This window comes from Pezoporus flaviventris, unplaced genomic scaffold (genome assembly GCF_033815535.1).
Source record: "Pezoporus flaviventris isolate CSIRO_AGI_PZ_B2104156 unplaced genomic scaffold, CSIRO_AGI_Pfla_v1 ptg000066l, whole genome shotgun sequence".
NCBI classification, from domain to species: Eukaryota; Metazoa; Chordata; class Aves; order Psittaciformes; family Psittacidae; genus Pezoporus; species Pezoporus flaviventris.
Window position 1 is genome coordinate 14,143,448 of NW_026892614.1, and position 21,070 is coordinate 14,164,517.

The 21,070-nt window shown below is 43.1% G+C and overlaps 1 protein-coding gene across 4 annotated transcripts in view; it reads left to right on the forward strand.

The window, feature by feature from the left end:
- The window catches only part of TRIM67 (tripartite motif containing 67), a 41,935-nt gene extending 24,706 nt beyond the window's left edge, over positions 1-17,229 (forward strand). For all 4 annotated transcript variants that reach the window (XM_061471323.1, XM_061471325.1, XM_061471324.1 and 1 more), the window contains exons 7-10: positions 645-783; positions 1,821-2,124; positions 10,432-10,594; positions 11,661-17,229. In XM_061471323.1, coding sequence (XP_061327307.1) covers positions 645-783; positions 1,821-2,124; positions 10,432-10,594; positions 11,661-11,726 — 672 coding nt within the window. In that variant the 3' untranslated portion in view covers positions 11,727-17,229. The remainder of the gene's footprint in view (positions 1-644; positions 784-1,820; positions 2,125-10,431; positions 10,595-11,660) is intronic.
- The last annotated feature ends 3,841 nt before the right edge of the window (positions 17,230-21,070 follow it).

The following is a 21,070-nucleotide window of genomic DNA, read 5'->3' on the forward strand; positions in this document are numbered from 1 at the left end:
CCCTCCTGCCATGAGCAGGAACACATTCCGCTAAAACAAGTTGCACAAAGCCATGTCCAACCTGGCCTTAAACACTTCTAGCTTCTCTGGGCAACCTCTGTCAGTGTCTCACCACCTTCACAGTAAAGAAATTCTTCCTAATGTCTAATCTAAATCTTCCCTCTTCCAGTTTAAAGCCATTCCCCCTTCCCTATCACTACATGTCCTTGTAAAAAGTCCCTCTCCAGCTTTCTTGTAGGTCCCCTTTTAGGTACTGGAAGGCTGCTATCAGGTCTCTGCTGAGTCTTCTTTCCTCCAGGCTGAACAAGCCCAACTCTCTCAGCCTGTCCTCATAGGAGAGGTGCTTCAGCCCTCTGATCATCTTCATGGCCCTCCTCATTTCTTTTTATTGCTGTACCCTTCCAGCTTCATCTTCACCTTAGTGTCTCCACTGCTAACTATCCTTGACATCTCCGCTGCTGTGGCTGTATTATAACAGCATAACTTCTACATCCTGGGAAGCAATGAGAAGCTGTCCACTTGTGGCTTATATTTAGGAGTCTTAACATATGTTCACAAGGCACAGAGAAACAGTTAAACTATGCCCCTCTTTCTCTCTGTCCCTTTCTTCTTTTCTTTTTTTATTTTTTTTTTTGAATGTTTAGGAAGTATATGTTGGCAAGGAGACTCTCTGCACCATCGATGGCCTTCATTTCAACAGTACCTATAATGCAAGAGTCAAAGCTTTCAACTCATCGGGAGTTGGTCCTTACAGCAAGATGGTTATTTTACAGACGTCAGATGGTGAGTTGGGTTTTGCCAGTTTCTAAGTGAAAAGCTGCAGGTGTCAGTGACAGGACACTTGCATCCCTTTATACCCACTAGTATCTTTGGCACTTACTGGCATGGAGATTTTGGATCATCTGAGCAGAGAGGCCACGACCTGAGGGTGCAAAGAGACTGAGCTCTCTTCCTAGCAATTTGTTATTTTCCATCATCAGTAACACTTTACTTTTCAAATCATGCAATATTATTTGGCTGTAGGAGTCTGGGGTTTAACTAAGATTCCTATTTGTTTTAGCATGCAGAAACAGTTATGGAAGACACGGAATATTTTTATGCCACTCCATCTCCTCTTCTCTATGCATCTTTGGAATTCACCTTTTTCTTCAGTACTCCTTCAATTTCACAGCAGGGTTTGATAATACAGAGATGGGAATTCATGCTTGTTCCTCTGTAATTATACTTGACATCCATGTGGGCATTACAAGAAGTTCATCTTTATTAATGATATCGTAATGAATCGAGAAGTGCATGCTATTATCACTTCCACTTTCATGCTATGTTGCCAAAATAGGCCAGTATAAAATATTTATACTTTAAAAGCATTTTCTGTGGGTTTTTTTTGTTTGGTTTTTGTTTTCTTTTTCTCCCATTGCTAAAGTGAGTCCTAACCAGCATGGACACAGTGGAATTCCATTTCCATTAAAGGCAAGCCTGAACCAATTCATCTATGTGAGCAGTTTCCATACCATAAAGAAGCTTTTGTCTCCTCAACGACTTTCTTGTTACTGTGTCAGAACAGAAAGTCACTGCCCTTGTTCAGAGGAACAAGCACAGATAACATAAAGCAATTCTGAGCTAAAAACCAGCAGGGTAATGGCTCAAAGCAATCTTATGTAGCTGTCTACAGTAACAAGGAAAGATTGTCTTTATTACCTGAAAGTGCAGCAGGGCCTTTAGGAAGGCAGAATCTCATCCTCCTCATTGAAGTGAAGCAGACAACCCTTGAACACAGCCTGTTCTGCTATAATCCTGCCTTTTGTTTTCCCATTTCATAGTGGCATGGTTCACCTTCGACCCCTCCTCAGCTCACAGAGACATAGTGCTGTCGAACGACAACCAGACTGCCACCTGCAACAGCTATGATGACCGGGTTGTTCTTGGCACAGCAGCCTTCTCCAAGGGTGTGCATTACTGGGAACTGCATGTGGATAGGTATGACAACCATCCAGATCCAGCCTTTGGCATTGCCAGGATTAACGTTGTCAAGGACATGATGCTAGGCAAGGACGACAAGGCATGGGCTATGTATGTTGACAACAACCGCAGCTGGTTCATGCATTGCAATTCTCACACCAATAGGTAAGTGCCACTTGCATTCTTTTCTCATTCCTGATCATTTTTTTCTTCTTTGCATCAGAGGAAGGGGTCTTAGCAAGCCACGTGGTCCATCTCCATGCAAAATGTAGTCATTTTATTCCTTCTCTAAAATCACTAGTGACAGCAATTGCACTTCAGCAATCTGTGCTGGTGTTTGTTATCCTCACTGTTAGCAGTTCTTTTCCTGAGATCTAGCTTAAATCCCCCCTGCTGTGATTTAAACTCATTATTGCACATCCCACCCACGGCATCAGCAGACAGGAGTGCAGCACTCTGGGATATGGGATTTCTCTCTCATTGCTGGAGGAGTGCAGGGAGAAAGGTGTTGGATTCCAGGAAAGATGTTGGAGCAACCTAGTCCAGTGGGAGGTGTCCATGCCCATGGCAGAGGGGTTTGAACTAGATGATCTTTAAGGCCCTTTCTAACCCAAACCATCCTATGATTCAATGATTCTGTGATTCTGTTCCTTAGAAGAAATCTTGGCTTCAGGGTTGCAGAATAATTAGGCAAAACACTGGAGATCTCCTGTCCAAAATGCAGGTGTTTATTGCCAGTCCTGAAAGCTTATTAAGGGCAATGATGGGAGATTGATGTACAAATAAAGTGACTGACCAGGGATACGTAGCAGGTCTGTGGCAGAGAGGAAATCAATTTCGATTTAGTTTCCTATTGCCTGTCCCAGCAAATATTCCACACTCACTAGCTCAGGTGTTGTTTGTTATAGCAAATAATTAAAACAAAGGCTTGCAGTGATTTTCAAATGCTCAAATGCAGGTATCATCTCCTTAAAGAGGTAAGTAAGTTTATGCCCACGTGCACTATATCCTAAAGCTGGTTGTAATATCTCCTGTTGAATGGTCATTTATGCTGTAAAGCATTTATACTCTAAAGTATTTTAAATAACTCTACTGCAATTGCTGTGGATTTTTGTTTGAAGCATAGCTTGATTTTGTAGTTCATTACAGATAGGTGGAGGAACCTTGTAGCTGGATCAAAAGCTATCTGCAGTCAATTGGAATGTTTTCAATGACTCCAAAGACCTTAAGATAATACACAATAAAATAACATCAGTATAATAAATATATCAAAAGTTTCTCTGTCGCTTTAATATCTTGATTTGATTTAGGGCAGAAGTAGTGTTAAGCTGTATTAATTTTAATACTCTGTGCAACAGCTTATGTTTCCTGGAAAAAAACTGGCAACCATTCTGTGTACTACTGTCCCAGAAACCTATTTTATGGATTTGGTCCTCAGCATGCTCCTACCAGCAAGCAACACACGAGCTAAGCAAAAGCTGTTTTTTTTTTTCTGGGAAGCACAAATAATGGAAACAGTTTGGATTTCCAATCATCCTCCTAAAACAAGAAAACAAAGTGCTTTCTGTTGATGATAGTTTCCAAGTTAAACACACGATAAAACACAAGGGCTTCACATGCGCATTCAAGGCATGGATAGACCCATGAAATAGCTGTTCAAGTGAAGTACACTCTTACAGGATATGTAGTCTTATGAAATCACATGCGCTTCAATGAAATTAGGTCTAGGCATTATATTTTTAACCGTGACAGTCAACTAGGTCAGGTTTTTAACTCATTAGCTTTAATAGTCTTGTGGAAACTTATTTCTGCCTAGTTGTTTTTCCCCACTGGAGACAAGTGCATGAGAGCACAGTATCACGGTCCAAAGGAAATCTATTGTTAGATTTTAGCCTCTCAGATGTTATTGTGATAGAGGTTATGTCTTAGTCATCATTTCATGCTTCCTGATCTTCATAAGAATAAATTAGGGTGATAAATAAATGACTAGCTTCAAGGGTAAGATGAGGTGGAGCTTGAAAGACCTGTTCATGGGACCTGTCATGTTCAGAGTACTTTCCTTTTCCTTTCGCTCACAGCATGCAAAATTGGACCTGTCTATATTCTTAAAAACTAGCATGACTTCTGTAATACTGGAAGAATATGCAGGAACAGAAGACTCTAATGCTATTAAAAACCTTTGAGAACAGGTTGAGCAAAGTGTTTAAGAAAACAGTTTAGGTCTGTTTAGGTACCTTTCATCCTCATTGTTCCTGCAAATCTGTGCCTTGGAAGATCATGGAACAGATCCTCCTAGAAATTACGCTAAGTCACACAGAGGATAGGGACGTGATTTGAGACACCCATCATGGCTTCCAGAAAGGGCAAGTCTTGCCTCACCAATGTAGTTGCCTTCTATATTGGAGTGACTGTATTAGTGGACAAGAGAAGAGCTATGGATGTTGCCTGTCTATCTGGACTTCTGTAAGGTCTTTGACACAGTCCCTCACAACATCCTTCTCTCTCAGTTGGAGACATATGGATTTGATGGATAGACTGTTCGATAGATGAAGAATTGGCTGGATGCTCACATCCAGAGGGTAGCAGTCAACAACTCCATGTCCAGATGGAAATCAGTGATAAATGGTGTCCCTCAGAGGTCTGTACTGGGACCAGTACTGTTTAACATCTTCATCAATGATATAGACACTGGGATTGAGTACACTCTCAGCAAGTTTGCTGATGACACCAATCTGAGTGGTGTGGTTGATACGCCTGAGGGATGGGATGGGACACGCCAGAGGGACCTGGACAAGCTTGAGAAGTGGGCCTGTGTGAACCGCTTGAAGTTCAGCAAGGCCAAATGTAGGGTCCTGCTCTTGGGTCAGGGCAACCCCTGATACCAACACAGGCTGGGGGATGAAAGGATCAAGAGCAGCCCTGCCAAGAAGGATTTGGGAGTACTGGTGAATGAAGAGCTGGACATGAGCCGGCCTTCACAGAATCACAGAATCCCAAGGGGTTGGAAGGGACCTCAGAAGATCATCTAGTCCAACCCTCCTGCAAGAGCAGGGTAACCTAGAGTACATCACACAGGAACTTGTCCAGGCGGGCCTTGAATATCTCCAACGTAGGAGACTCCACAAACCCCCTGGACAACCTGTTCCAGTGCTCTGTCACTCTCACAGTAAAGAGATTTTTCCTAATGTTCACATGGAACCTCCTATGCTCCAGTTTACACCCATTGCCCCTTGTCCTATCACTGGACATCACTGAAAAAACCCTAGCTCCATCATCCTGACACTCACCCTTTACATATTTGTAAACATTGATGAGGTCACCCCTCAGTATCCTCTTCTCCAAGCTAAAGAGTCCCAGCTCCCTCAGCCTCTCCTCATAAGGGAGTTGTTCCACTCCTTTAATCATCTTAGTTGCCCTGCGCTGGACTCTTTCAAGCAATTCCCTGTTCTTCTTGAACTGTGGGGCCCAGAGCTGGACACAATATTCCAGATGCGGCCTCACCAAGGCAGAGTAGAGGGGGAGGAGAACCTCTCTTGACCTATTAACCACCCCCCTTCTAATGCACCCTAGGATGCCATTGGCCTTCTTGGCCACAAGGGCACATTGCTGGCTCATGGTCATCCTCCTATCCACCAGGTCCCTTTCCCCTTCGCTACTGTCCAGCAGGTCAACCCCCAACCTGTACTGGTACATGGGGTTGTTCTTCCCCAAATGCAAGACTCTACACTTGCCCTTGTTGAATTTCATCAAGTTCCTCTCTGCCCAACTCTCCAGCCTGTCCAGGTCTCGCTGAATGGCAACGCAGCCCTCTGGTGTGTCAGCCACTCCTCCCAGTTTAGTATCATCAGCGAACTTGCTGAGGGTGCATTCAGTTCCCTCATCCAAGTCGTTGATGAAAATATTAAACAGCACTGGTCCCAGCACCGACCCCTGAGGGACTCCACTAGTCACAGACCTCCAGCTAGATTCTGCCCCATTGACCACAACTCTCTGCCTTCTTCCTTCCAACCAGTTCTTGATCCACCTCACTGCCTGATCATCAAGCCCACATTTCCTTAGCTTATCTATGAGGATGCTGTGGGAGACAGTATCAAATGCCTTACTGAAATCAAGAAAAACCACATCTACCGCTCTACCATCATCCATCCATATAGTTACTTGTTCATAGAAGGCTATAAGTTTGGTCAAACATGACTTCCCCTTGGTAAAACCATGTTGGCTGCTCTTAATGACCCCCTCATCCTTGATATGTCTAGAGATGGTGTCAAGAATAAGTTGTTCCATCACCTTTCCAGGGATGGAGGTAAGGCTGACCGGTCTGTAATTACCCGGGTCCTCCTTCTTGCCCGTCTTATAGACCAGTGTGACATTTGCCATCCTCCAATCCTCAGGCACCTCACCTGTTTCCCACGACTTACCAAAGATGATGGAGAGTGGCTCAGCAATGACCCCCGCCAGCTCCCTCAGCACCCGTGGGTGTATTCCATCCGGACCCATCGATTTATAGATGTCCAGATTACTTAACTGATCCCTAACCCAATCCTCATCCACCAAAGCAAACTCCTCCTTTATCCTGACTCCTTCCGGGGCTATAGGAATCTGGGTCCGCCGGGGAGAGTCTGCAGGAGTAAGGACAGAGGCAAAGAAGGCATTCAGCACCTCTGCCTTCTTTATATCCTCTGTCTCCAGGGCACCCACCTCATTCAGCAGTGGGCCTATATTGCCTCTTGTGTTAGTTTTATCCGCTATGTATTTGAAGAAGCCCTTTCTATTGTCCTTTACCCGACTTGCAAGATTCTTAACCCGACTTGCAACCCGGCCTTGTGCACTTGCAGCCCAGAAGGCCAACTGTATCCTGGGCTGCATCAAAAGAAGCATGACTACGAGGTCAAGGGAGGTGATTCTGCTTCTCTACTCTGGTGAGAGCCCACATGGAGTACTACATTCAGCTCTGGGGCTCCCAGCATAAGAAGGACATGGAGCTGTTGGAGCAAATTCAGAGGAGGGGCATGAAAATGATCAAAGGGATAGAACACCTTTCCTGTGAAGAAAGGCTGAGAAATTTGGGGTTCTTCAGCCTGGAGAAGAGAAGGTTCTGGGGAGACGTTATTGCAGCCTTACAGTACTCAAAGGGGGCTTATAAGAAAGCTGGTGACAAACTTTCTATCAGGGCTTGTTGCAACAGGACAAGGGGTGATGTTTTTAAACTAAAACAGGGTATATTTTCACTAGATATAAGGAAGACATTTTTTACAATGAGGATGGGGAAACACTGGGGAAGAGATTGCCCAGAGAGGTGGTGGATGTGCCATCACTAGAAACTCATGGGCAGGCTGGATGAGGCTCTGAGCAACCCGATTTAGTTCAAGATGTCCCTGCTCATTGAAGGGGAGTTGGACTAGGTGACCATGAAAGATACCTTCAATCCAAATGATTCTATAAGTCTATGAAGTAATCAGTTCGCACCAGAGATGTTGTATGCCTGTTGCTAAGAGGCACTGGCATTCATTGCAGTAGATCCCTTCCTTGGCAAAGCTGCCAAGAGCAGGAGTACCTGATGCTGTAGGCGATACTCTAGCCACTACATAGTTATTTAAAGAAAGAGATGGAAATGAAATTTCCACTCGCACTGAAATGTTTTATACTGAAAGACAGTGCGAAGTAGAAGTCTGAAGAACTTGGAGTGTAGTCTTAAAGCACTCTGCTATCAGGAGACTCTCTTCACTGACTTCAGAGTTACCAAGGCCAGGTTTTAATCACACAAAAATGTTATAATTGACTAAAAAATACTGTCTTTGACAACAGACATGGTAAAGTTGTTAAGTTACTGTAAGGCTTATGATTAAAACACTGCTAACAAAGAGTTAAACTAATTGTTCGGTTTGTTAAAGTGTCCATAAACACTTGTTTATTTTTCAGTACTAGTGAAACTTACTACTATCCTTAACTCCTCAAGCTAATCCATGCCATCCTCTTCTGCATATTGTCCAAGATGTTGCTAGCACCTTAGAGTAACAGCCTCCACTGCCACAGGCAATGGTATTTTTCATGGTAGCCAACCTTCCAGGCATTGCACAGCACTTCCACGCTCAAGATGTATGGCTGCACACAGAAACAAGAGTGCAGGACTGTGAGAAAAGAGGCGTGGGAAACTTTGACTCTCCCACCTCTCTTCCTAAAGGAAGTGACTGTGACTGTAGTCCAAAAAGCACTGGAGTCCTCAAAGTACTGTTCCCAAGGAAACCATGGGATGCTCGGGAAGAGCAGCTGTTCAGCCTCAGAAAAAAACCCAGCCTCTTTGGCAGCAGCATGGCAAAGTGCCCCAGGTTGCCTTTGCCCCGACTTCATCCTGACAGAGCTGGTTGCTCACTGTGGGAGTTGGCAACCAAGTAACAGGCAATCTCCCTGCTGAAGGGCTGCAAGACTTGTGGCAGCAAGGAAGGGAGAGGGTCCCCATCCCTCTTCTCTGCCCCCAGTGCCCTGTGGCTCCTGCAGCTGGGTCCTGCCCTAGCCTTGCCTGGGCTCTGCAGGCAGCATCCATCTCCTGTGCAGTGGGCTGTCCCCAGGGGCTGCAGAGGAGTCATTCAATGTCACTGTGCAGCACACAGCTAATTAGCCCACAAGAAGCAAATTAGTTTATCATATAGGAAAGAGCATAATAATCTCAAAAAGGCAAAGTTGCTATTCCTGTTTCCCTAAGAGAATCAATGATGTCACTTAAAAGGATGTCGTAAAATCTATTTTAAAACACTGCAGGATATAACACATGGTGCCCTACAATCAAAGCTGTTCCTAAACAGAGAAAAATAAATCTCTGTGTAAATAGCTCTAGATCATAGTACTGTTGCTTCCCACAACCACATCATGAGTTTTATGATGGAGTGCTTTTAACAGAAACAGTCTAGATACTGAGATACTGAGAGCAAGTAAGCACCTTAACTACTGATGGAAAATAATTTACATTATGGTTTTGGAGAAGAGCTGGAAGAGGACCCTATTAATACATACAGGATCAGAAAACAAATAAAGGGAACCTGAGAACAGTAAAGCTTGACATCTAATGCATCTCAGAGACAGCTCATGATTCTCAGCTATACTATTATTGTTTGAAGCGCTTTAAACGGGGAAGTCAGAATAGTATAATGGTATGCTATACTATTATATCACAGACAAAACTGCCTTTATCTTCGGAGGAAATGCCATGTGCCACATTTGGTCCAAAGGAAACCAGTCTATGACACCTAGTGGACAAGATGAGAATTTCTTAGCCTGCACTCTTTCACTATATTCTTCCTAATCCTATTTTGATCTCCCCGCTCGTTTTTCCGTTTCGTTGGGTTGTTTTTGTTGGGATTTTTGTTTGATTTGTTTGGGGTTTGTGTTTGGTTTTGTTTGGGTTTTTTGTTGTTGTTTGGAGGTTTTTTATGTTTTGCCTACCTATTCGGATAAATGCTATGTTAAAATTGCATTACTCTTATGAATGTTTGTGCCTGATGGGAGGACAAAAGACAGCTGCTTCCTTTCCTACTGCAAATTGTTTGAGATCTGATTTACCCTGAACAAATTGTGTCAGGCTGTAAATCCATCACAGAGCCCCCATGATATTAGCAGAGCAGCAGTGCCTGTGGCCAATCTGCATATCTAGTAGATTTTTTTGCTGAGCACTCTCTAAAGTAATACTGGGTTTGACTGACCCCCAAATCAAAGTGCATTAATGTCAAGTCACTCAAGCATATAATGGCTGGCTGAGTCTGTCCTGGCAAGCCCTGATAGCACGGTATCTCTCAGCAGTTGCTCCTGACACAACCAATTATCACTGGTATTAATAACCATGCCTGCACACTTGAAGCAGTTCCCAGGCCTATAGCTGAGCAACTTCTCAGAGAGTTACATTTATCCTTAACCAGCTCCACATTCCCTGTCTCCCTAAAACCACTGTAAGTTTTGCCTGTGCTGGCTCACTGATCTCTGCAAAGCTGAGTCCTCTTGGGGAATGCCAAGGTGGGTACTTGAACTGCAGCTGTTATCAGGAATAATGATTAGAAATTAACACCTAGAAAACCAGCTTTGTGTGTTTTCATTCTCTGCTGTGCATCACTCACTATAGCAGGGATGCTCTGAGAAGCCGTGTCTCTAGGGCTCCTGTTCCACATGCCTAGAACTGACCTGCTCCTCTCCCCATCTGTTATCAGATGTGGGAACTTGTTAGCTCTAGACCCAATTTGCAGCTTATAGATTGCAGCTGGAGGAGAGGAGATTTCTCTTTAGGATCCCACCGTTAAGTTCCCATGAACGTGGCATATATTTTTCATATGAAGGTGTAGATAAGTCATTGCTAAATGCTGAGGGACAACCACTTAACCATACTGCTCCACTCTCCCTTTCCTTAGTAAGACTGCATCATCCTAGAGAGAGAGCAGCAGCAGTGTAACACTCTGCCTTCGCTAACAGTGTGGTCCCCTTTTACCTTAGGACTGAAGGAGGAGTTTCTAAAGGTGCCACTGTTGGTGTTCTCCTGGATCTGAACAAGCACAACCTGACCTTTTACATAAATGGGCAGCAGCAAGGGCCTCCAGCATTTGAAAACATTGAAGGTGTCTTCATGCCTGCGCTGAGCCTCAATCGAAACGTCCAGGTAAGTCTTCTGCAATTTAGTCCCACTTACCCTTCTCAGCTAAAGGAGAATGTATGCTACCAGCCATTGCTGCTGGGGCTGATCACCTCCTCTGTAGGTAGTCAATATGGGTGGGGGCTCTTCCCTTCTTAGACCGACACCCAGGCTACTCCTGCTTTTTGGAAAACTGCATTTGACCTTCTGCCTTGCCTGGCAGCTGTGAGGAGTAATGCTGTAAAAAAACAAGTCAAAGTGCCTGCACACATTAATCCCTACGCTTTGCTGCAGTGCTCCACTTGGAAAGCAGTAGTGCTAAGGCTTCCTCTGCCAGTTTGGATAAAAGCTATAAGTACCCTCATTCCTCTTAGATCTTATATTTGGAAGTCATTAACATTGTCAAGAGGCAGAAATGTGAGCAGCACAGCAGCGATGAAAGCAAAGACAAGACAGGTCAGAATATTAGTGCAACAGAGAGACATCATTCCTGCTCATTCTGAACTTTGGAGATTGGTCTCTGTTCATAAGATGATCTCCTCCTGGAAGAGTCCTCTTTAAATAAAATGCATTTTTACTTGAAGACCACTGCATATGGCTAGAAATAGGTGCTCTGGTATGTCTGTGTGGGAACTCTGATCTTGTAGAGACATCAGGTTATAGAAGGAGTACACAAACGTCCTGAGCTCTGTCCTACCAAGACAGCAAAGATAAAAGGATATCCTTATATTTAGTACATGGGCTCCACTGTGTGATCCCTGTCCTGAAGTGTTCAGGGGTCCCTCACGCAAAGACTCCATCCACCTTGTGGCATGCAAGCAGCACTGCTGGAGACCTACAGGTGGTGTCTGGATTTTGGAAGAGATACGGACACCTGGCTTCTAGCCCCCAAGGTGTTAAGAAGGGAAGGGGGAAGGAGACTTGTTTATTTCAGGAGCTCAGTATTATCCCCATGAATATTACTGATGACTTAAACCTGGACCTGAAATCCCACAGCCCTTCCCCTGTCATTTACTTGCTCGTAGCCTTCACAAATGCGTTCTGCCGAGGATGTCCCAGTTTTGAATGTACATGTTGTTTCTTCTTTGTCCAGGTGACCCTACACACAGGACTGGAAGTACCACAATGTGTGAAACAGCCCAAGCAGCCCAACAACTAATGAAATCCCTGCCTGACCTTGACCTGGATTCTGTAAGCTTTCTCAGTGTGATTTGGCACTTTTTAGTAAGTCAGTAAAAAAAAGCATTCTCTTCCCTGACTTAAAATACTGTACAGCATGTTGCTCACTGAATAACCCACTGGTTACAGCTAGCCCACTCCATTTTTAATTTAACAGCCATAGCAAGCATACCCACTGAACTGGCACTCGATTGCAGATGGGTACCTGAACATATCTACACTGCATTGCATACATATGTACACATATGTGCACACACACATGTGCATTACAAAGCAAAAGGTTAAATAGGTGTATTTCCTCTCTTATGGCTGTATTTGTGCTTAGAAGATATTAGAGATGCTGGAAAAAATGTGTAAGACTAACCTGAGGGTTGATGGCTGTTGGAGCAATTTGCCAGTAGGTGAACTGGATTCTCTTGCCACCTGAAGTCCTTAAATCAAGAAAGAATATGTTTTGACAGCTGAAGTGGAGGTTGTGTGCTCAAGAATTCCTGGTTGTTCATTACATTCAGGGGCTCAGATGACCATTAATTATTCCTTCTGCCTCTAGACTGCAGTTAGCCATGGGATAACATCCCCCTATGATTCAGTGGCAGAACTTATCGTCTTCAACAAGAATAAGCTTGGTTTCCAAACACTGCCATGTAATAGTAGTGCTCATTTTAGCTAACACCATGATACATGCAGAATTCAGACACAAAAAGTAGAGAGAAAAATATCCTTGATGCATTTTAGTGTTTGATATTTAGGTGTGATAGTGGAGACTATCACATACAGGCGCTCTCATCATGGTTATAAGCACAACTCTCAAAAAACATTGCAGGGTCTTTCAATTGAATTGATAAGAGATGTACTTTAATACAGCATGTGCAAGGTGTCCCATGTAGAGAAATGCTACTTTCTAGCCTTGATAAGCCCTGGGCAACTGTAGTTCTAATGTAGCTTTGAGATCACAAGCCTTAATTTTCTATTAGATTAGTGCGAGCTAATTAATATCTTGCTTAATGAAGCACTTGAGTGAGACAGATTCACAGCATTATTGTGAAATGTGTCCCTAAGAATCTTTTTGCACTGGGGCGTAAATCTTTTGCAAGACTTGCCTGTGTCTGGATCTCCCATGAAAACAAGCAGCCGTTTTAGGTGCTGCCCATGAAAACTGGAGGCTGACTGACAGGAACATTTCCCCCAGCCATGGCATTGTTACCCGCGTGCTGTTGTCAGATAACACACTGATTGTGTGTGTGCTTTTCCTCTAAACCCAGCTAACATATGTAAGCAAAGGAGGAGGGAAGCAGCCCAGAATGAAACAGTCCCAGCCTATTGCACAGGCAAAAAGCAGTCTGCCATCGTGCTGCATGTAGCTAACCAAGCATCCTGTAGCCCACCTCTCCTGCAGAAAGCAGTGTACCTTCAGTGATGTCAAGACTGAAAGAGGAAATATACCCATGATGGGAAAAAATAACATAAGCTTTTAAGTGGGAAAGAAACGGTACTTTCTTCAAAGACTGGAACAGATTGTATTGGTAAACTTGTAGACATTGGAATAACTGTGCTGTGCTCATCTTGGTTTCTTGAAGAATAGCAGAGATTGACTGTGTTGTGATGTTCAGTTTTGTTTAGTACCATATGAACTTGTGCAGGATTTTCTGATTAGTGGGTCTGTTTTAACCTACCTCAGCTAGAACGCTACCAGACCCTGAATTTCCTCAAGTGTGCTCATCTATGAACATAAGAGTTGTAATCATAGCATTGGCTTTGAGTATTGTAAGTCAGAGCGGTATATGGGAATACTGTACATAACTTGCACATAGATTTTTATATTGGGAAACATCCCATGATAATTTTAATGCAAAAGGCACTCCACTTTCACTGGTATTAAAACCAAAAAGACACTGTTAGGTTTGGGACAGAACCTGTGTCTTTACTCCCAACTTCTGTGAAGAAAACTCAAATGAATCTTTCCAATGTTCAACCATTGCCAGATGTTTAAAATTAATTCTGAATGGGTTTCAGAAATATTTGCAGTACTTGGTTTTGGTTTTCATAGTTGCTTTGGTGTCAGTTCCTGGTATGTTATACCTTGGGGAGAACACAGTGAGTCATACAGGTTACTAATTCCTAGTGGAAGTATGGACAGTAGGGAGAGACATGTTTCAGAGCTGTGGAGAAGCTCATTTGTTATCCTGTACATGTTTATAAAAGTAGGGTGCAGACTAGCTACCATGAGTCTTCTTTGAACCTAGGAGAAATGCACTTAAAATAAAAGGAGTGCATTTAGAAGTAGGTAACCTGCATTAGTAAGAATAATTTAGCCCACGTCAAAAACCAAACAAAGTGGTTGTATGTGTTAGTTGTGTGCACATTCAAGGACTTGGGTTTGACGTGGCTCATAGCAATAAGCTAATTATCCCAATAGAGTGTAGTCTCATGACTTCAGCTGGATACATTTTGACAGTTTGCTTAAAAGAAATAATGTTCAAGTAGTTAGAATTATGCTAGGAAACTAATGACTCCACACATGAATATGTATGCAGAGCATCCAGATGGTGTTGGCCATCTGAACATAAGCAGAGTAGGATTTTCTTTTTGTGGAACAGCATCTAGTGGAAGAACTGGTGCACTCCCACCTGTGCTCAGGTTGGAGGTAGTTTGCTTCTCTGCAGGTAACTTCCCAGAGGTGTCTCTCCTTATAAACCCAGCAGTTTGCATGCTCTTCATCTACAGCATCTCTTGCGCCAGTTTTTGTTTCCTCCAAGTCCCTTCTTTAGGAGGGACTCGGCCTTTCACACCATGGTCCTTGCAGGAACTGTGTTGCTGACTGTCGAGGGAGAACCCAGGGGCCTGAAGAGTGGCATAGATCCCCAGGGGGAGCACTTTGGATGTTCTTGCTTGCTTTTGATTCCTTGGAGTATTTGTGCAGCTCTTTGGGACTCCAAGATCTTCTGTCACCTTGTCCTGCACAGAGCTGCCTTTCATGGGACTTCTGCTCCTAAACGCCAGGCTGTTCCTGAGAAGCCGGAGAGCAGAGCCTTTTGCACTGCAGTGATTCCCAACAACTGTGGTACAAAGCCCACATAAGGTAGCTGTAAATTGACTTAATGTTTAAAAACAAAAAACCCAAACCACAAACAAAAAAGTCCTTTTCTAATAAACATAACATTTGACTTCTGCATACACCAATCTGGAATCCCTGCAGAGCTGCTAAATAAATACAGCAGGCAAACTTTCTGTCTGGCAAAGCAACAAGGGACTCTTAGTTTTTATCGACCCCCTGGTCCCCAATCTTAGCCTTCATGAACCTTCTTCCTGGCTCTTTCTGCTGCCAATTTCTCTGCTAATTTTAGTGGGAACAATCAGAAGATGTGTGCCACAGGAGCACTGTCAGATTTCCCAAGGTGTGCAATCCTACACTACTTCTGCTCCCTTCTTTTCCCTCGTCAACTCAGAAAGAGCTCACAAGATGATCTCTTACTACAAGACTTGATGTAAATATGAGCACAAGCCTAGCTGACAGTCCCTTACTACTGCTGTGGAAAGGTATGCGCTGTAAAACAGGTGTCAGTGAGGAGAGTACCACACTGTGATGTATCATGAATTTGGAAAGCAATTTGGCTTCTAAAAACACAGAAAAGGCAGGCAAACAGCATTGTGACCTCTTATACTTGCCTATTCAGTTAAGATACGTAAGGGAAAATATATAGGACTAAAAAAAAAAAAAACCCAAACCCCCAAACAAAAACGTAAGCTTGTGTAGATCAGTTTAAGAGGAAAAGTATTAAATGTAATTTATTATATGCATAATGTTCCATAATGTTCCATCATGTTGTAAATAATGCTATGATAGTGTATTGCCGTAGTTTGTTCTTGGCTGGTGATAGAGTTCTGTCATAGTGCTGTGTTTTATATATATATTTTCTTTCCCCCACCCGAAGTCTAGTTAGTAAGGATGCCAGAGAGCACCCGATACTCTGGTTTCTGAGTTGTTCTAGAGCAAGGAGAAATGTGAGATGCAGCTTTTTGTTTCCTTACATAATAATATTTCTTAAATGAGGTAAGAGAGAGATGAGATCAAGGCTAAGCTGCCACTACTACCGTATGAAAAACATTCTGATTGCAACTGCCAACAAGAGGTGATGCATTTCTGGACCAAAATTCCAATTACTCCTGTGAGAAGGGGTGCAAAGTACCAACAATCTGGTAGCTTTCTGGTGCCATCTAGTACATTCTTTGCTCACAAATGGAAAGATGAGGAAAGAGAGTCATTAGACCTAATTAGACCAGCTTTGCAGCATTCTGCTTTAATAGCAAAGTCAGGGATTCAACTTTGAACCAGGCAAGATAATATGAAAACCCCAAGCATCTTGGCTAGATCAGCTTTGGAAGGGAGATTACAGTTTCAAGTCCAACAGGTTATGGTAACAAGTCAACCACACTGCAGGTGTTAAAGGGCACTTGACACTGAGAATTACCAAGCAAAGATGGAGAGTCTTTCTTTTTTTTTTTTTTCTAATGAAAAACTGAGCTGCTTCTGGTTTTTACTGACAACATTTCTGGTGGTTCCCCTGCCCAGCACTATTGAACACTGCACACACACACACACAACTGGCTGGAGTAACAGCCTGAAGCACAAATCCATCATAACTAAGACACACTTGTTCTTCTTACATGCAGAAGCCCATATGCAAGCCACAGAGACTCGATGCCTGGGGCTTCCGCGTCTTTGCACAATAGAGGGGATAAGTGTGTGTTTTAGTGACAGAGGCACTCAGCAGCATTTTCCCCTTCTGTTAAAAGTGACCTTTTTGTTACATTTGTTATTGCAGACGGATCCAAGCAGAATTCATTACAGAATTATTCTTAATGCTAATTGGAGATTTCTGACATTTTCCTATGAAACAGTAGATAGAAGTATTCCTGGATCCTGATTGCGTTCCTTCATCCTTCAGCTCCCTTAAATGTTGTCAATAAAAACACTAACTTTTCTAGGTAGCATGGTGAGAAGAATTATGTGATGAATATTAAAAATAAATGCATGAGGTAAACCTGCTGTTATTTCTGATTGTTACATGAAGCATGAATAACACTAATTTAAATGTTGGCAACCAAAAATGCGCAAAGGAATAAGATAACGGTGTTTACTTCTGGTTAAACGAAAGATGAGAAGTTGTTCCTGTGTTTTAACCACAACATTTCTTTCTTTATCATCATTTCCCATTGCTTATATGAATTTGGAGCTGGTGAAATATACATCTCTGCTGTATGTGTCTGTCACCAGATCAAGAGGAAAATACAAACTTTTTATAATTTTGTACCTGCAGCAAACGTTTGTATTTTTTGAATTAGAAACAAACTGCTTTTTGTCTTTTGGTCCAACTAAAACTTTGTGTACTGTTATTATTATTATTACCCTTTTGGAAAACCTGACCTATGAGTTTATGCTGTTTTACAGTTTCTAAATAAATTCTTATAACATTGCCAACAAATTCAGCATCAATACCCTTTTTATTATTACAAAATTACTATAAAAGAATATTACGTCGTAATGTAGATGGAGCACTTCTGTGGGATTGTCCTGGGTTCAGCAGTAGCAGTCATTTTTCTCCTTCTTAGTAGCTGGTGCAGCGCTGTGTTTTGACTTTCGGCCTGGGAACAGTGCTGATAACGCCGATGTTTACTCTGACCAAGGACTTTGTGAGCCTCATGCTCTGCCAGGGAGGAGGGGAGGCCAGGAGGAAACAGGGACAGAGCACCTGACCCAAACTGACCAGAGAGCTATTCCATACCACAGCACGTCATGCCCAGGATGTAACTGGGAGTTACCCGAAAGGGCAGGCTCTGCTCGGTCAAGCTCAGTCGGTGGGTGGTATCGTATTCTCTCCCCTTGTTACTTCCCTTACCATCATTATCATTGGTGGTAGCAGAGGCAGCAGTGATCTGTGTTACACCTTACTTACTGGACTGCTCTTATGTCAGCCCGTGGGAGTTGCATTCTTTCGATTCTCCTCCCCATCCCTCCGGGAGCCTGGGGGGAGGGGGTGTGGGGTGGTTGGAGAGTGGGAAGGGAAGAAAGGGGGAGGGGAGTAGAAACTCCACGGCTGACTTGCTGACAGGGCTTAAACCACGACAAGGCTTCAAACATAACTCCTGTTGATACCTGCTTTGCTACCACAGTCAAAAATAACCCGGTACCTGGAGAAAGCCAAGAGTGCTCCCTCTGAGCAACCATCTGTGCCTCAGCTTCAGACACATGGAACACCTCTCTTCCTCAGGACCACTCCATTAAATCTGGCTCATGTCGGTTATAGCATACCTGGGGATGTTATTTAGCTCCAACCCATCTTAGGCACTTCAGGTGATTTCCCAGTCTCCAGAAGTTTCTGATGCTGGAGTAAGCAGAGACTGGAAATAACTGTGACTGATTGGAAAGGCCTTCAGATGAATGTAAAAGTCAGAGTGGACAGAAAGCTTGTCAGGGCAGGAAAGAGAAAACTTTGTGAGATAATTTAACAAGACATTCCATCTTGGAGCTGCATGCCTCTGTCAAGCAGATAGATGCCTCGTGAGGTACTGAGCAATGCTAGACGCAGCACACTCCCCTTTGCAAAAGGCACTCATCAGAGCTTTGCAACCTTCATAAATGTCTGTTAATAAAGCAGAATAAAACATGCCAACGCACTAACAGCAGCACCAGGTAAGAAACAGAAACCTGGCCGAAACCGTCACGAGTAAGTACAGACAAGAACGAGGAGACACCATCCATCATGGCCTTTTTTTTTCTGTCTTCCTACGAGAGACAGCAATTTGGTGTCAACTCCTTCATGGCAAAGGGTTTGACTGTGAGGAAAGATAATCAGAATGATTTTAGAACATGGGGAAACAGGAATAAAACTGTCACAGGAAAAGGCATGTGAAAGACACCAGATATTCTTCCTTTATCCCCCATTCCTCTATTCAGCTCAGATAGAGGGCAAAATAAGATGGTCCCTGCTCTCCCTCACCCGAAATCAGTTACTCTGTCAACACTGGCTTTAATCTATTAGTACATGCTCCAAAAGCAAGACAGCTTGCTGCCTGAACATGCATTTCATACCCTGTTAATTAATAACACACACCAGTCCAAAGAAAGAGGAGGTGCGCAACAGCTTCTCAGCAGTTTTTTGCCAAATGTCTACTGTCCTTGTTTTTGTTAATCCATCTAGTAACAAAACAGGTCTGCTGGTACCAAGTTTACCTGAGCACTCTGGGGACTTGATATAAAAACCCCCAGCCTATCACCCTGTAAGAGAAACCTTTCATATATGTTAAATGAGTGAGAAAATACAAAGTTTGAATAAGCTTTTATTTCCCCCTCTCCCCCAAGCCTCCATGTCCCACTGCCAGCTCTGCATTGCAGTTTTCAACCTTTTATTATAAGAACTGATGTTTTTTCAACTGTTCTTTAACACAGCTTAAAAGCTTGAGACTGCAAAAATGGGACACTTCCTTCTGACCAAGTTTCACACTTAAATAGCCTCTGGGAGCTGTCGAGGTGGAAAGTGAATCCTTTAAGTTACCAAAGCTGACTGAGGACATAAACTCCCACAGCATGTTATGTCCAAAGCCAGCTGAACAAAACTTTATCTAGAAGCGAGCAGTGAAAACACAAGCTCAAGGATTAACCAGGAATTAAAAAATACAGGTTATCCCACAACATCCAAAGCCCATCTGTTGCCTCAACAGGTCTTGATTGTACTCAATTCTACTTAGTGATTATACCTTCACACGCAATTATGATTTAGTGTTTCTCTAAGCTGGTAACCGGATAGGACTGTTAATTCTGGTTTGAATCTGCAACCAGTAATAAATCAAATTATGCAATTATGAAACGTGATAACAGTATTTAGCAACCAAACTCTGTACAGCCCTCTTCCCATATGGCTCCAGAAACACTCCCTTCCATTTTTTGCCCAGCTGTTATTCTCCCTGGGCTGTCTCCCTCCTCTTAATCCTCTCTGTACTGGCAAGGCACTTCTCAGGATCTGAAAGTAAGGTAGAAGGTGCGCAGGAAGGAGTGTACCAGAAAACATCCCTTTCTGTGGTGTGGCTCTCCCTACCCCAGAATACATCCCTATCCTGTGAAGGGGGCAGCCTCCAATACTGTTGTTGGGGGGAGAGGGCCATGCTGCTGTTCTTGCTGCAAGCTAGCACAGACCTTGCTGCTCACACAGGGTTAGAGTCTATCTTACTCGGGCTCCCAGGTGGCAGTCAGGAAGCATCCCTTGCTTCCCCAGACTGCAGGGTACACCAAAATTCACCAATGTACCTAGAAGATGTTTCTCCAGTAAGGGCTGTTTCCCTTCTCATATACACCTGCTTCAGAGTGCTGGAGCACCTCTCCTATGAGGACAGGCTGAAAGTTGGGTTTGTGCAGCCTGGAGAAGGCCCAGGGGAGACCTTACAGCAGCCTTACAGTACCTAGAGGAGGTCTACAAGAAACCTGGAGAGGGATGTTTTACAAGGGCATGGAGTGATAGAGCAAGGGATAATTGCTTTAAACTGGAAGAGGGTAGATTTACATTAGATACTAGAAAGAAATTCTTTACTATGAGGGTGGTTAAGAGGACATTTTGGAAGGCTACTAACCACTGCCATTTCTAATGGAAACATGACATTGAAAACAAAGAAACAAAAAATAGCTACTGAGGACAAAATAGTTCTTTCAGAAATACCACATCTGAAATCCAAACTTGAGTTTTGACAAAGATTTCATAGAAAAGCCTTACGAGGCATGGGAACACTGATCAAAACAAACATGAGCCAAGCATGAACAACCAGAAACTATCGAGTGTCTATGCCTCATTTGGTTCAGTCTTGCATGATCTCGTTTTCAAAACCAAACCAACCAAGCCACCACACCACCATTTGAAACAGTGCTTATTTAGAGATCTCTGCAGAGATGTACAAGTTGAGTCTGGAACTCTACCTGGGACAAAACTTCAGAAAAAAATATCTCATTTTCATTCTAAAGCAGAAAACTTGGAAACCGTAAGAGGTTTTGCTGGACAAGAAGAATGTTGAGCAGTTCCACTAGTCACTAACAGCCTGTAAAGATACAGACACAGATACATGCCTGATAAATGCTTGACAATACCCACTTGAGGTTCAGAGCAAGTAAGGTATTGATTTTTTCATACTTTTTCCAGAAGAAAGCAAAGAGCTATATATTTCAATCCATTAAATAATGGATGAATATTTTACTTATAGTCAATACAGCGATTCTAGAAAGTGAAATGCTTTCTTTAGCATGTATTGACTAATAAAAATAGTCTGTGTTACATTCTTAAT